Source organism: Typopeltis vanoorti, chromosome 15, assembly GCF_054136105.1.
Source record: "Typopeltis vanoorti isolate ZY-2024b chromosome 15, IOZ_Tvanoo_1.0, whole genome shotgun sequence".
NCBI lineage: Eukaryota > Metazoa > Arthropoda > Arachnida > Uropygi > Thelyphonidae > Typopeltis > Typopeltis vanoorti.
Window position 1 is genome coordinate 41,713,899 of NC_143563.1, and position 18,239 is coordinate 41,732,137.

An 18,239-nucleotide genomic window follows, 5' to 3' on the forward strand; every position below is an offset into this window, starting at 1 on the left:
TTCAAAAACAAAGAGAATGGGGAATACCTGGGTGAGGAACTTGTGTACATGCACGCACACGCACACGCACGCACACACACACACACACACACACACACACACACACACACACACACACACACACACACACACACACACACACACACACACACAAGGAGTGCCCAGATTCCAGTCCAAGTGTGGCTTCGGACAGTGTTCCCCTGCATACCATTGATCCAGTCTCCCTTCAGGCACGACCTAGCAGGATAAGCGGTAGCAGGATTATTCGCCAGCTGATCGGGACGTCTCCAAGAGATGCGTGTTGAATGTCTGCGGATGAAACACGGCAGAAGTCACCTCACACCCAAAACGCGGCGGAATGGTGATATTTCCTCAAATCTAGAGAAGACGTGCATTTAAGGCTGCTCACTTAATATATATTTCATACTATATGCTAATTTTAAATCGATTGTAAACTACTTTGTTATATAATTTGTTTTTTTTATTATAAAGATGGTATTTCATTGTAAAAAAAAAAAAAAAAACATTTTAAGCTGTACAACTAAATGTGCTTTAGTTGTAATTATTTTTTATTTTACTTGATAATATTTAAATAAAAGCTAAATTTATATAAAACAATTTAACAACTAAAATAAGTTTTTGATTATTTTTAATCAAATTTTAATATTTTTCGAAAACCTAAATATTGATTGGAGTTTAAAAACACACCTATTTAATAAATAAATTCTTTTTGTATTTTAACTTTAGCAAAATATTTTATTACAACGTGGATCAAGAATCCAATACCCTTGGAGGGTAATGGATGGCAATGCTGTAGCCAATGAAGTTCTAACTGAGGCTCGGCTATTGCTGTTACCCTCCTGCCATGACATGATCAGAGCTTTAATAGCTCAATAACATTTTATCCATACACTGTCCGCTACAGCTAACGGGGAAGATGAAAAGCATTCTTGCTTCGCCCCTTTAAGCCAGTCCTTATAAGGACTGTTACAACGTAATATTCTTTGCAGTAATAAAGGTAGACAATAAATAAACATTTTGTCAAAAACGTACGTTTTATTTAATGTATTTAGCTCAAAAACACCAGACCAAATTAGTTAGACTAAGAATTTTTCTAATGTGATTTAAAGTAACAGAGAGCATCGAAGCTTTGAGGAAAAGTGTAACCACGAATGCGCCATGCGCACAAATCAGGTTTCTAACCTTGAGACTACATTAAAACTAAACATCCACTTGCACCGTCGTGTGAGTGTACTCTAAGATAGAATATGACCAGGTTGTTTGTTTTCGTCTTCTTGATACTGTTTTCTACGTTTCGCTATGGAAAGTTTGAAAACTCCACGGTTGTAAAAAACACAGAGGAAGTCACGACTGCTGCATTCTTTGAAGATGAGGATGCAGAACCAGCAACGTTTGAAGAGGCCGAGAAGAGATTACGGGATTCGGTGGATTCTATGTTTAAATTTCTTCTTCCTCACCTAATGCGACAATCAACGGAAATACAGATGTCGGGACCATGTTCTGCCAGTATTTTACGGTTCATACTTGGAATTAGACAGCTAAAAGATTGGGCTATTGTCAGTAAGTGCCCTTTGATATATGAATTGGGATTACTTTTAAAAATTGGGATAATTTCAGAATAATCGTGAGAGTTTCTATCATTGACCAATTTACAGCTATATTAAGATAAGGTTTATATAAAATTTAAAATATAACGAAATAAAAAGGTAAATATAATATAAATTCGTTTAAGTTACTAGTTAGATGTTTTAACATTTATTTGGATCTGATCTCAGAAGTAAAGACACCATATACTGTCTTGTATAGTATAATTACAAGGTACTACTTAAGTAGGCTAATGAGTTTGTAATTAGGGTTGATGGATCAATCGACCGTGAGATGCGTTGATTGATTCATTCAATCCAATATCCGTGGAGGGTAATGGATGGCAATGCTGTAGCCAATGAAGTTCTAACTTAAGCTCGGCTATTGCTGTTATCCTCCTGCCATGATCAGAGCTTTAATTGCTCAATAACACCTTATCCCTACACTGTCCTCTACAGATAACGGGGAAGATGAAAAGCATTCTTGCTTCGCCCCTTTAAGCCAGTCCTTATGTCCTTGTCTTTGCTTGTTAGCTAGTAAGCTATGGGTTCGAACCTCATGGCATTGATATATTTGTTTGTGAACGAATGATTTTTAGTTCCCGGTGTGAGACTATCACCCTCCTATTCATTAGATATCTGGAGGAACTATCACTTTTAATCTCTGAAAAACGGAATAAAAACGTATAACTAAGGTTATATAATTCCATTAAAAGCTGTCTCGATTAATTTTTTTTTTTTTTTTGGCTAGATGGGTGAAGCAAGAATACTTTTCATTTGTAAAGAAAATGTATGGATAGGATAATATAGAGCTATAAGCTCTGATCATGGTAGGAGGGTGACAGCAATAGCAGAGCTTCAGTTAAAACTTCATTGGCTACAGCATTACCCTCCATGGGTACTCATTTTAGTTAGTCGCCTCGTACGACATGCATGGGCTACAGTGGCGATTTTTAAGTAAAGCCCTGTTTAAAATTAGGACGATACCTAGCCCTCTCCATAGTCGCCAAAAGATCGTCCAACTGAGCGTTGGCCCACTCAGTGAGAGGCTCACCCTACCGCCGAGCAGAGCCGCTCATATTCCAGGAAAAGGCATCCACCGACAAGGCCTCACACTGGCCACGCCGGAAAACACCCTCCCTGGAGACTCAAAATGTTCTCTGAGGGCAAACCTCCACCGAAATCTGAGCCCCCCCCCCTCTCACTGGGAGAAAAATTCCGGAAGAAACCAAAGAGAACGAAACTCTCCGTCCCATGTTAGTCGCTTCGTACGACATGGTGGGCTATTCTCATCCCGGGCACCACACGGGGTATTTTTAAGTTGTGTATTTTTTTATTATTTTTTTTTCGGGGGGGGGGGGGAGATGGATCGAGTCCTTGACTCTTTATCCCTTCATCTGATTGAGAAAAACCTGTGTGGATGAGGTGTTATTGAGCTAAAAGCTCTAGTCATGGCTGGGTAACAGCAATAGCCGAGCCTCAGTTAAAACTTCATTGGCTACAGAATAAAATAAATTAATTTATAGAGAACAACTAGTTTATTTAATTAAGATTAGTATTTTAATCATATCGGAAGACGAAGGAGATTCTAGTCTCATAGTGTAGTGTGCTGTTTGCTATTGTTGGATTCATTGAGGAACCCAACTTCATGCTACGCGATCCACAGTCTGTACCACACCATTTGCTACAGTATTTTTCTCCGTTAATATAATGCGTTTTCTAAGGGTGTTTGCGGAAAGAAAATTACCAGTTTTTTGTTTAAAAAAAGACTGTTAAACGTTTGAAGATAAGTAGGTTTTGAATGGTAATTATTGATCAGTTAATTAGTAATTAAACAGCGAAGAGTGTTATGAATATTAGTGTGCAATTGTTATTATTATTTATTTAGAACGTCACTTATTATTCCTGTGTAGTTCATATTAACATTCAAGGAAAATAGTAATTAATAAGGCATTTAATGAGAACATGTAAGGAATACAGTTGAACAGCTGTAAAAACATATCCACAAATAAACGATATATTAATGAACATGCAGAAATAAAAGAAGGAAAATAAGATAATAAACAGGAATGTAAGGAAGACAGGAGGAATATGAAAAGTACATGTCATCCTATTCAAGGCCGGGAATTTAAGAAGATGATTACGTTTTGGGGTTGTTATCAACTGGTGTTAGTTTTTCTATAGATCAACTCTTGATATTTGAGATTGTTTTCCCTCCAGGTGCTTTGATTTTTTTTTCCTAAAAATCTAAATGGAAAGACCTGGGTTCGTATCCCGTCTAAGATGAGACCGATCTCTTAAATTTTCAAATTTAAAAATTCCCGTATGAGAATAACTGAAATAAGTTAGTGTCTCATAAGGGCTAACCATCATATTGTTGGCTAAATGTTGTCAGAGCTTAACACATTGCATGCAGGTTTATTTATTTATATTTATTTATTTTGAATATCAATCTCACATATGAGAGGTCACAAGACTTATAACAAGGCGGTGCTATATGCGTGCAAGTGATTAAAAAAAAAAAAAAACGGAATGCAGAAACAGAGCGTCTATTGCAAAACGATTTATGGTGCACCAACACCACCAATGTGAAATTCTAAATTTCAAATTCAAAAATTCTAAATTTTTCTAAGAAAATGCATAGAAATTCTAACATGATATCATTCTAGATATGCACCTTTCTATCTTCAATGTCCACATTTCCTCCAATCCTCTTCTTCATCCCAAGAGAGTTTATTCGTTAAATAATAATAATAAAAAAATAGATTTTTTTTTCTCACGAATCATTTCCATACTTATTTAATTTAAGTATATAATTTTCATTACTTAATGTTATTTTATTATTTACATTAATTTTTACTTTATTTCCTTATTCATTTTAAGTTAATCTTATATGAAAGGAAATGTGATTATGGTCATTCTTTCCTTTTCCCACACACGCAAACACAACCCACTAACTTTCTTCATAATAAGTCGTATTTTAATCTCAAATAAAATCCATTACTCTCAAGGAGAATGCGTAAAAAAAAAAAAAACAGGAAGAATTTAGTGTTTTCCATTTATTTGTGAAATACGAACTGTTGTAGGTAATTATAGCATTACAAGTTTTCAATTGTTATGAAGGTGTGTATGTGTGTGTGGATATTACACACTTAAATGTAACTTACCGTGTAAGAGAGATTTGAACAAGAACCTATTTTATATGATAAGTAACCTGGAGTTATGCCAAGGTTGCATTTTTTCTAAGTCGTAAAAGCATGGCATGTTCTATATGTAACTACATTCATATGTATAAGGTCGGTTGCAGTTCTACAACTAAGTATGTTAACAGAACGATTTCCCATTTATATTTATAACATATCATTCTTGCGTTGTATATAACTATAACTAAGCCATTATTTCCCCCATTCTTTACACAGACGCACAAAGAGTTGTCAATGCGTTTTTGGACTTTTTATTTTGCAGTGCAAATTATATCTACACAAACCCAATACTGGAAACAAAGACAGCACACGGGTATTGCAATAATCCAACCAATAAACAAAAAATTATATTAATGCTGAACTAGTCCTTATAAGGACTGGCTTAAAGGGGCGAGGCAAGAATGCTTTTCATCTTCCCCGTTATCTGTAGAGGGCAGTATAGGGATAAGGTGTTATTGAGCTATTAAAGCTCTGATCATGGCAGGAGGGTAACAGCAATAGCCAAGCCTCAGTTAGAACTTCATTGGCTACAGCATTGCCATCCACTACCCTCCAAAGGTATTAATCACCGCATCTCACGGTCGATCGGAAGCAATGCTGAACTATTCTTGATCAATAATTTCATATATAGTAATTATAAAAAAAAATTAAAGCTGTATGTTAAAAGTTTATGTTAGAATTTTTCTAATTCTTTTAATATATCTTAAAACTTGCATTTAAGTTAGGAAATTAAGTATTTTAAGATAATTAATAACAATAATTAACATTGGTAAATTAATTGCTCAAAATATCTGTCATTTACTTGCAATGCATCACGTCGCATTATAATGTTTGGATTATTTTCTTTATGGCTTTGCTTTTTCCAATTATCGGAACCGTATACGTATCAATTAATTTAAATCAGTTTGTTATTATTATTATTATTGAACAAAGGATATAAATTTTTATTGTTTATTTTACTCTCTCTTCAAAGAGAAAGTTTGATCACTTTTTCAAGGAAATAATACTAAATGTATTATATACTATTATTTGATTAATAATAATCAATTTTTTAAACTAAACTTTAATATATATTTCTGTTTTATCTTTATTTCTAACTATTTAGAACAAAAACACCTTATTTTAATTTTCATGACCGTTTCTGATCTGTGGCTTCCTCTATTTGAGAGGAAATGAAAAATCGGGATGAAAATAAAACAGATAAACTGGCGGAAAAACTCTACTGCCCGAAACTGGCTTACTTGGCTATGGCAGAGAAGCTTCTTAAGCTCCTCACTTCGTCGAAGGGAATCGAACCTAGGACTCTCCTTCCGCAGGCATATGGCTGCGAAGCGCAAAGACACTAGGCTCGCGGACGATATACCACTAATCCACGAAAAATAAAGATGATTCTGCAGCTATTTCATGTATTATATTTGAAATTCGTGACTAATTTTGAGTTACATTTAAACCGGATCGTATAATAAACGATGAGTTTGTTAAACAAATAAAAAACAAGGTTTTGTTGCTGCAAATATGCGGAGGTAAGGGTTTGTTCATAAACTTGAAAATGCAAATTCCAACGGTAGCTCTGACGTGGATCACAGAAAGAGGCAATAAGAAAAATTCCAAGATAAACACTAAAAGATGATCCCGGACTTATGTGCCATGGCTAACAAAGAGAATGGGTAGTTTAATCATGATTAAAATCAAATGAAAGGAATGGTAATATGTTACCATTCTAATGGTACTTGCTTCAGTCGTACTGGGAATGGAACAACTGAAGAATATCTTATGGTTTGATGTAGTTTCATTAGGAAAACATAAGGAATGCTTTGGGCTTAAAACATCATTTAGAAATTTAAATAATTTCAAATATCATAAAACATTTATCGTTTTTTTTATTATTATTCTTTTTATTATGGGAATATGAGACATTAAATTCAAATATGTTTCGTAAGTTTAGGATTTTTTTTAATACATATAAAATAATATTGTAAATTAAAAATAAAAATAAATTTATTCCGAATATTTTATTTTTTTTCTTTTAAAATGCAAAAACTTATTGTCTTCTTTTACCTACCAAATATAAGTATCAATTAATGGACTATTTATTAAATGTCTATTGTGTAATAATACTTTTACATCACCGCCAGCTACAACTGGCGCCAGTGCACAGGCGCTGTTTTCCTAGACTTATCCAAAGCATTTGACAAAATCTGGCATTTTGGACTCCTGCACAAACTTATCTCAGCCGGTACCTCACTAAAATGGTTCATTTAATCCATTCATATCTTCAGAATAGATCAATGCAAGTAAAAATCAACGGTTCTACATCCTCCCAGCGCCACATCTTTGCTGGAGTGCCACAGGGATCTCTACTGGCTCCATTGCTGTTCTCTATATACATGTTAGACATCCCGCACAATCCGATGACTTCCATTTTGGCTCTGTATGCGGACAATAAGGCAATACTAACCAGATCTCTCAGATCTCATTTCATTACCAGAAAACTTCAAGAAAACATTCTAAAGCTGGAGGGTTGGTTCTTTAAGTGGAGATTGGAAGTCAACCCCCATAAAAGCTCAGGCGTTCTTTTCTCAAAAAGGCCTATGTCTCCTGTAGGAGATGTGTTACTATTCAATACTAAAATTCCTTGGCAGACAGAAACAAATGACCTGGGTGTAATTCCCGACAAAAAGCTATCTTTCAACCAACACATCAAATCTGTGTGCACAAAGGCATCTAAAGCCATAGCTCAGATCTATCCGCTACTTAATAGAAATAGCAAGCTCAGCAACAGAATCAAATTGCAGCTATACCAGATGACGATTCGTCCTATAATCACCTATGCCTCTCCGGCCTGGTGCCACACCTCTAATGCTAACATTATCAAAATACAGCGAGTGCAGAACAAGTGCTTGAGAATGATTCTAAACGCCCCGTGGTATGTTAGAAACAATGAACTCCACAGAGACACAGATATTCCCTATATTTTCTCTTTTCTGCAATCCTCAGCAACCAAGTTTTCCCTAAAGACGTCCACACATCCCAACGATTTGGTTCAGCAAGCTGCAGCATACGATCCAACGGACATATTCAAATATAGAAGACCAAAAGCTATATTACCATTCCATAGCGATGCATAATCTCCATGCCCATTCAGGGCGAGCAAACTGCTCATAAATTTTACCCTCACTGTAACCACAACAGATAGCGGGGAATATGAAAAGCATCTTGCTTCACCCCTAAAGATATAAATGTCAATTGTCAATAGCACTTTATCCCTACACTGTCCTCTACAGATAACGGGGAAGATGAAAAACATTCTTGCTTCGCCCATTTAAGCCAGTCCTTATAAGGACTATTACCGAATAGAAAATTATCAGCAGTTAATTGTCACGTGCAATGGAATTTAGTAAAAGTGTTTGGTCTAATAGTATTTAAATCTTCAGAATATCTATGAGACGCGTTTTGTTTCTTTTTCATGATTTTTTTTTTAAATTCTAATTTTCTAGTAGAGTCTAGAGCTGTAACTTTCATTAATTGATGTACTGGCAGATCTCTAATACGGAAGAGAAGTGTATGCTGTTTATTCTAAAATTTTCCTCTAAGAAGAAGTAAGATGGTATCGGGGAAAAAAAGCGAGAGAGACAGAGATAGAAATGATCATTCGACAGGTGATTTGCAACACACACACACGCACACACACACACACACACACACACACACACACACACACACACACACACACACACACACACACACACACACACACACACGCAATCTTCAGATTTGAACGATTGCCAGTAATATTATATTCATTTGGGGATGGATGTTCTAAAATATTGAACAAAAAATTACTTAATAATATATACTTTTCTTTAGGGAAAAAATCATTGAGAAATTCAAGCAAATCAAGAATGTATGGAAATTATCTTCAGTCTTCAAACCCTGATTTTTTTTTTTTTTTTTTTTGTATTAACTTGAAAAGGAGAGATATTTTTTCCAAGAATACCATTATCATATTGTGTCTAACTGACGTCATAATTTTTCTTAGAAGTAAATTTGTTTTCCCTAATTGAAGTATAAATTAAGTAGGTTTTAACGGAAGGTGCTTGTAGAGTCATTTGAGTTTCCTTTAGTTCAGTTAAAAAAGTTAAAAAAGTTTAGCGTTTTCTCGAACTCCATTCCACTGAATGGAACTATCGAATTCGACTAAGGCCGAGAGGAGCATTTTTATTGGTCTTTCCAGTAGAAGATGAGTTAATCTGTCTTAGGTGGATTCTGAAAAAACTTTTTTTTTCTCCAGAAACTCTGTATACCCCTCCCCCCCGAACAACAACAAAAAAATAAAAAAATAATAAAAAAAAAAATAGGTCAATCACTGAATTAATTTACAGTTCAAAGTCAACTAGAGTGGAAAATGCTAGGTACGTGAACAGCAAAACCCGAAGTACAATACAGAGCACAAAATACAATGCAAATAATATTTTTCCCTGTTGTTTTATATTCACGTTTATTAATATATTGTTGACGAGACGATCTATTTAAAAATAGACTAAGAAGCATTCTTCAGGCTAATGGAGGATCTGAATTAGTTCTAAATGAAGAATTGGATAAAATATCGTTTTATAGAAACGTATTACTAAAATGATGAAAATAGCAACCTCATTAAATGGATTGTTAACGATCTTTTTACCAGTAAAGAATTAGTGATCTTTAGTTAAATGTCGCTATTGTAATCTTGTTTACTTGCAGAGAAGGTCTAGAGTGAACAGAAGCTAATTGCAGCTAGATATAGAATAGGGTCAAACAACACTTTTCAAGAGTTTACCGAGTCTCGTCCAGCACACTTGCTTTTGTTATTCTCGAGAGCCAAAGGAATCGCAAGCCATTCTGCAACATATCTCCTTTGAATCCTAATTCAAATCACTCAGTTGGATTCACTGTTTGTTGGACCAAGCTTGCAACACGAAATGGATTGTATTATTCACCTTTTTTAGACCTTTCAGCACTGACTTACATACAATTCATAACCTCAGGTCCGTAAAATACTCTATAACATCAAGAAAATACCGTATTTCTTCGATTCTAAGACGCTATGGACTGTAAGACGCACCGTTATTTCAGTATCACTAACAATGAAAACAATATTCCAAGAGAATATTTATTGACAATATATAAACAATAGAAGACATTTAACCATATACATCTTCATTCCATGTTTTTCTATAATATCACTATCAGAGTCTCCAAATGTTGTTTATCTTAAGAGTTTGATTCTTCTGAATGATTTTAGACTCAGAGTCGTTTCCCCACAAAATATCGTTTGGCGAGCTTATTCTGTAATTGTTCAGATAAATGTTCACGAAATGCGTCAAGAACTAATCGATTAGGTGGGTTAGATAAAGATACTGGATGCCCATTCCAGACGACCTTTAGCCATTCGAAGATCTCATTCTTATGGATCATTTCCTTGTGATGAATTAGAGTATCCTTGTGATGCTATCGGCAGTGGCATCACAAGGATACTGTAATTTTTTTGAAGCAATTGTAAGGCTTATCCCGATTTCAGAGGCGTTAAATGTGCAGACTAGAACACTAGCGAAGTAAAAGTTTTTTTTTTTTTTTTTTTCCACAAAAAACTTTTGTTTTCAATGCAAGTAGGGTAGAAGCACTCTGGGGAAATGAGGTTATCTTTTTTTTATTATTATTTTTATTTTTTTATTATTAGGCTGGGAGTTCCTTATACCGTACTATTATAAAAGACCTTCATAGCTGTGTAATGAAATTACAACGTCAAAAAAAAAATAAAAATAAAAATAAAAAAGCCACAGGCTTGCAGAAACATCATCGTCTGTCGTTCGCTTTTACCGACCTAATTTTCAACAGGAAATAATACGAAAGTGACTTAAAACATCGAAATTAAAGACAGTAGTAAATCTTCAGACCTCCGAGCATAAAAAAAAATAATAAATAATAATAAAATAAAATAAAATAAAATAAAAAGAGTATACATTGGCAACGACTACACATGCAGAAGTTACTGTTGTCATGGTAACGTGGAAGCATTGATCTCACCAACCTATCTAATTCGTCAAACAAATTAAATTAGTTTATATTCAGGAGCGAATTCTCCGTGTTTGCTATGCTTGCTGCGCAAGCTCATTAATTGAGGAAGAAGTAATATTTATTTGTTAATAAATGCATGCATTTATAAGCATTCCATTTATGCTTTTATTTTTGTAGACAGAAGACGTTTTAAGCTTGCGCGGCAATAATTGAGCTTTGCGTTGTGTATCGAAGGCCGATGCTTGCTCGTTTAGTAAAAGCTACCTTGGCTTGCTCGGTTGTAGGAGCTTCCAGGTCCTCGCAGCAGCATTGTGATTTCATGCCCGCGCAGAGCCATTTCACGTCGTCTCACTCCATTGCTTAAACACAGGCGATACGCAGTCAACGTAGCTGTAGCCAGTGAGCTTCAACAGCCTTTACAAGTGTGCGTGTTGCTTGGGAAAATTAAGTTACAACCAACTTTTTATGACGATGTTATTGACCAGTTCATAAAGAAGAACTGTAGGGTAGAATTTGTATTCAAATAGCTCAATTGAAAAAGATAGAATATCATTTGTAAAATAAATGTTGTATTTTTATGATTAAATGTACGTAAATTTCTAAATATATAGTTTTAAATTATCAGTAATTCATTATTCCGCTAATCAGACTTCAATCACACCTCTCACTCCCTGAATGATAACAAGAGCAAGCGTGAATTTCAAGACTAGCATTCGCCCCTGTTTATATTATTGTATGCAAGTATAAGTTTTTGAAAGGAAGGACTCGATTTGCTATGTAATTTATGGACAAATGCCGTGAAATTATTTACAATTCATTTGCATAATAATAATAAATAGGCAATACTTTATAGTAGTAGACAGGAAGAGGGAAAAAAACAGGAGAGCAACTTTAGTTCGGACAGTCTGTGGCTGAAGAGGACCCATCTGCTACGTCAGCAAGTTCGCCCCACAGATTTGTCCTATTTCGATTCTCTTATGTCAAGAATCATGGCCATTCTAGAGAGTACAAGGTCATTTGCGGACTCAACCTTTATTAGCCAACTTCTCTACGTATTGAGCAACACGTGTAGCAGCAGTGACGATCGTAATTGTAATAAAAAAAAAAAAAAGACCTTGAAGGCATCATTGATTCCCAAGTTAAGTTATCACATATTTCTGCAAAGAATTCGTAATTAACTCATCCCTGAATGTCCTCGTGTATTAAGCCAAGGATAAAATAGGACTTGGTAAGACAATACACGAAGAGGAAAACGTCAACTTTTATTTCAACAAGACGGAAGAATCTGCTTACAGAAACTGATGCTTATTTATGTTCGCACCCCCATCGAATACATAACGAGTGGCGCTAGCGATGTTTACAGGAGAATAAGATAGTCATTACTGCCTGTGCTAAATTGCAAATAATTGTTCGTTTCTTAAAACAGAAGCTAAATATTCTATCATTTCTCTTTGGTGTGCAATAGACAAAGAAATGGGACGTAAGTTCAAGGGCGATCGACTTGTCTCGCTTCGGAAAACTAGTTGGTAAAAAATAATAATAAATAAACAAAATGACCCATTTTGAACTGCAGAGTGAGTTATTCAAAATATAAGTGGATTGACTGGTATGAGTTGTCTAAAATTGTATTTAGCGATTTGTAGAATCAAATAACAATTGCATGAGTTTCGCTAACATAAAGAAAAAAAGCCCTGACGGTATTTACGACACGCTCGCGCACATGCACAATGTTCCGTTTGGGTTTATGTTAGAATCTATTGTCAAGATATCAAACTAATTTGATTGACTTTTATTTTTATTTATTTTATTCTGTAACAGCATTTGTAAGAATATTCCATCTTTCGTACTTATTTTAGACTGTTAAATTTTTTTTAAATATTTTTTTAATTTGTTTAAAATAAAAATTGTTTTAAAGATTGTTTAAAATTTTTTTAATAAAAATTTTAAACAACCAGCCAGAAATAAATTTTAAACAAAAGTGAATAATATAAATCAAAATAAAAAAATAATATCTTAATACATCACATAATCTGTTTTCTCTCAACCTGTATATTAACTATTTAATATTCGATCAAATCGCAAATAGCAATCTTATGCTTTTCAAAGGTGGCAGCACTGTTTGCTTACCAGTAAAACATTACTGTTCATGATAAGTCCATAAATACTAAATGCTGTAAATGCTGTTTTACGAATTTCAGACTCCTCTTTTCACACTGTATACATAGCTAATAAATTTTCCTTAAAATTACCCAGCAGATAACAAGGAAAACATTTAACCAAAAGTTTCACAAAATAGTGAATTTTATTTTATAAAATTCACTATTTTTTTTTATAAAATTCTAGATTTTATTTTATAAAATTCTAGATTTTATAATATAACATTACATATATTTTCATATTTATTTTAATTATGTAATAAAATATTAAAATTATCTGAATATTATTGAAACGACACCATTTTAAGATCAAATTTTTCTCGCATGATTTTTTTTTCATTATTATTTCTTTACTAATTCTTGTACGAATACTTTTGGAATTTTTTTTTTTTTAAAAAATGGTGTCATTTAAATTTGCAAGGGAAGTAAAATAAATCTTAAATGTTTCTCGATTGAATTCTAAAAAAATATTAAATATAAGCACTTATGATAGAACTCATGGGAAGCCAAATCTGGGGAATAGGGTGGATGTTCCAGCAATTCATTCATAGTTTAGATCCCTTAATTTTCCCATTGCCAAAACACTTTTGTGGGCAGGTGCATTGTCCTGATGAAAGATGATTTTTTCTTCTGCAAACTGGGTCTTTTCTCACGAAGTTTTTCGTCTGGTCTGATTCAAAGATCGGAATAATATTCTCCGGTTATTGTTTTACCATTTTCAAGATAATAAATAAACAAAATGCCTTTAGCATCCCAAAACACCGATGCCATGACCTTTCCTGCCGATGGAACCGACTTTGTCTTCTTTGGCGCTGAACAACCGGCTTCTGTCCACTGTTTTGACTGCTGTTTGGATTCTGGTGTGTAATGGTGAAACCAAATCTCATCCATAGTAATAAATCGACGCACAAAATCAGTTTTATTCTGGTTAAAACGCACTCTTCGGAGATTTTCATGCGAGTGCGTTTTTCATCTGCTGTGAGCAGCGCGGCACGCATCTTGAGCAAAACTTTTTCATTTGCAGTTTTTCATGCAAAATATATTCTGCACGTTCTTTTGAAATGCCTATAGTCTCAGCAATTTCACGCACTTTGACTCGTCGGTTATCCAATATTGTGCACTTGATCAATGATTTCTTGTGTTGTTACACTTTTTGGACGTCCTACACGTGGATCATCTTTAAGGCTGGTACGACCACGTTTAAACTCGGCAGCCCATTTCTTAATTGTCGAAAACGAAGGAGAAGAGTGCCCATAAACTTTTATGAACTTCGAATGAATTTCGTTTGGCGTTAAACTTTCTTTTACAAAGAATTTTATAACAACACGATACTCAATTTTATCCATTTCAAGGAATACAGACAACACTTTGGCTTCGGACAGCTGTATAATACAAACTACTTGATAGAATGACTTGCAATTTCACCTGAATGCCTCTGACAGATGTACCAACTTAGAAAAAAAAATCTTGCCGATAGTGTTGCCATCTATAGCCGAGGCCGAGAATCTTTCGGACCCTCGTGCAAATATCAAAAATTATTTTTTGAATATTGATAAACGAAAGGAAACATTTGGTTATGTAGCATATTTTACACTCCTTTCTACTATTTCTGTTATCAATATTATAACTTAATTTATGAAAGAGTTCTTTGAAATAATCCAGGAAATAAGAATGCATGAATTTAGTAATGTGGCTGCCACCTAGTTATCTGAGTTTTCGTATAGCGTGGAATACTAATGAGAATAACAGAATGTCTCATTATTATTATTATCACAGTTTTTATTAGATTGCTGGCTATCACTTGTGCATTTCGGAGGAAGTATAAAAGAATTTTTCCTTGATTTTAAAACTGCTAAAAAGAAAATTGTCAGCATGATGTATGCTAAAATTATACATCTGTATATTACAGGGACCTTGACAGGGAATAAGATAAAAATGTTAAAAATTAATTTAAAAAAATAAAGGGATAGCTGTATAGCTATATTTTGTACATGCAGTTTTAAATATTTTAAATTTTATATCAGCAGTATTTTCTATTTCTATCTACGACTTGCAGTTTCGTACCTCTTTCTGTCTTTCTACGCTGAAGCTCTTCTACTATATAATTAACGAAAAATATAATTGCACATAAAATGCGTTGGGAAACTAAGGAAAGCAAATTTTCCTCATGATAAGTATCACTGGATTCGAGTCAACAAGCCTCGTGTACTCCTGAGGATCTAGTTGCATTGGTTATAATGATGAAAGTAGCTAAGACTACGAGACATCCATACATAACATCTGTCAACTACACATGCTCGTGAACTGGTTTTTATATTTGAAGAGAAAAGGAGAAACAGTCGTCCAATGTCCGAAGAGAGATTAACTCAACCTTGAGATCAAGGTAAAGATCCCATCCTTGATGAATATTTAGTAGAATAAATTGGGTTCATATTCTTACTCGATCGATCCCGAATTCTGATCATGTGCGTGTCGAATATTTAATAAAAGAAAAATGTTGAATGAGCAAGTTCAGTCTGGCGACCTTCCAAAAGATTTAAAAATAAATTTATTGTGTTTCTCAATCTTATGGAGTTTATTATTTAGTTTCTCAATACCCTTTTTCGCGAATTCTTCACCCCACCCTAATGGCACTCCAACGTTCTTCTCAAACTTTATAATACATCAAATCATAGAGTCATTTTAATGAAATAGTATGGAAACCGATTTCTGACACTCTAGATTAATCTATGGCTTAACGAACTATTTTGCATGACTCATTCCTATCTCTTTTTTTTTTTTTTTTTTTATGAAGTAAACTCTCAGAATTTATTACGCGAGAAATGTGGATTATGTAGGCACACGATTCGGAAGTATCTAGGATGGGTTGTGGTACGTCACGAGACAGGCCTCTGTCTTGTGATCCTCCCCTACAAGCCTCGGCTCTTGTTCAACAGAACCTTGTGAATCATAATAAACCAGCCTGCCGGCTACAATGTACCGACTCATCTTCTTACACTTTTTTTTTTTTACTTTGTAATCCTTATACCTTTCCTGAAATTCTTACCAAGGGGATTCCATTAACGTGAACTAAGGGTTCTAAACGAATTTTTAATTTCATATTTTTATGTTTATTCACATCAAGGTAGGTCAGTTGGTGGTGGGTCCCACACCGGGCGATGAAACTCATTTCCCATCTAAAGACATTCACAAACATCCATGTCTTTGGCGGAATTCGAATCTACAGCGTGTTGATTGGAAAGTGGATATGCTGATCCCTCGTCCAACCAAGCCGGCAGTACAGTTCTGGTAAATGAGCGATCCCTATCAGCTCTTTGACTTCCACTACGAAATCCATAAAAAAAGAAAAAATATGTGATCTATCTTTTTATTTATTATCCTTCAGGAAATTAATGTTTTTTTCCCTTGAGACTTCGCACTGAATTTTCTTGTTGAAGATCGTGCCGAAATCATAGGCTAGCTTACGATAAAAGTCTCATATTAATATTTTTTAAAAGGAGTACATGTCTCAAACTTATTAAAAATTTTATTAATTATGAAATTTAAAAAAAAAACATTTAATAGGACGGTTCCCTAGTAAAAATACTAAATTTCGAAGGTTGATTCCTTGAAAGATTTGAAACAAACATTTCGTATGGGTCCAATTTAAGATGGATAGACAGGTATGCTGATTTCAATGTGTTGCCTTTTGTCACTGAAGTTTTGGTGAACTCGATGTTCATTTAGGGGGAAAAAAAAAGGAAAAAAAACATCCTCCTGTAAGGAAGAATTTGTAGTAAAACAATCTGGCAATAAATAAATAAAATAAAAAGTTATTCATTTGTAATCTACATTAAAGAACTTTTGCTGAAATACACAATTAACCAAATTCGCTCGTGAAATGATCAGCTGGATCGAATAATACAATTTTATCCACTTAAATGAATGGTATGGGAGCACTAAGTAAATAATCTGAAACATGGCAGAAAAAAATGCAATATAAAAAATTTCGATACGTTTGTGAGTTAGCTAGACACTGTAACTATTTTGAAAAATGATCTTCCAAGGCAAAAAATAAAGGTATAATTTTGGACCTTATACAATTAAAGTACAATTTTGTGCTTTAAAAGTTTTTTAAAAGTTCAGCATTGGACTCTCAAAATCTTTACAAAACTGCAATTTTGGATTTATCTGGTGTTCAAAGCTAAGCTGAACTTCCGAAGAATCCCGTGAATGATAATAATGGAATAAAAATGTCACAAAGGTCTTATTATCATCACCATAGGCGACAGCCTCATTAGTGATAAGATGCAATAATACCTCGGAGAGGATAATCTATTGCTGGGAGAAAAAATTTCTAAAACCAAAACGAGAAGAGCCCACCACGATGTATTCTCCTATGCTTGAACTAAAATCAGAAATGGATTCTTCTCTAAAACTGCTCTTGTGACCTTTGCATAAACATCCTTGAACAATAATCGCAGTCAAAGTGCGACTCTATTGATATCAGCCTAAGACGAAAAATGGTAAAGTTGAGAAACATATTAAGGGAAATTGAGATGAAGCTCTGTAGGCTGATTGAATCTCTTGTAATGAGAAACTATACAAGTCCCGTAGAGATTACTGAAAGTCCTCTTCATTTAGAAAGAAAGAACCTAGCAGTGGCTGAAGAAGAGATTTGTTGTTGCCCTCATTTTCTATATGACCCTTGATTTGTGCATCGTGCCGTACAGAAAATGAGGGCAACACTTTAGGTATCGTAGAAGATACCTAAAGGGATTTAGTAAATGGAAGAAATACAGCGACTGCCCTTTCCTTCATCTTTCCATGTGTCCAACTAGAGGAGTTATTTACTGGTCTCATACGTAAGGATTATTCTGAAAACTTATGTTTTAAATTCCACAAAATATGCAAACCGACTAGAGAAGATATGCAGTTATCAGACAAAAGATATTGACCCCAATAACCTTGCATGTTACGGCCGTAATTCCAGCCATTCCAACCCTGGATACTTACGTGAAGCAGAGAAGCACCCGTACAAGGACGTCGATCACCTACTGAAAACTGCTAACGCCCATCTGTTCTTTTTCTTGAATTTCTAGAGGTCATTGAACCGCATGAGAACAAACCTAATGCCAAAGAAAGCAGTCTAACAAAATTAAAATCAGGACTGCCACAAACACTGAAAATTAAACCATAAAGTAATACAGTCGTGGGATTTCTGGGAAAATCCTATAACTCTA

General features: G+C 34.4%; 1 protein-coding gene across 1 annotated transcript in view; it reads left to right on the forward strand.

Annotated features, from left to right (window-relative positions):
- The first annotated feature begins 1,268 nt into the window (after positions 1-1,268).
- LOC150098692 (nose resistant to fluoxetine protein 6-like) overlaps positions 1,269-18,239 on the forward strand; it is a 65,461-nt gene continuing 48,490 nt past the window's right edge. Inside the window, exon 1 of the mRNA XM_090405733.1 lies at positions 1,269-1,581. Coding sequence (XP_090261859.1) covers positions 1,269-1,581 — 313 coding nt within the window. The remainder of the gene's footprint in view (positions 1,582-18,239) is intronic.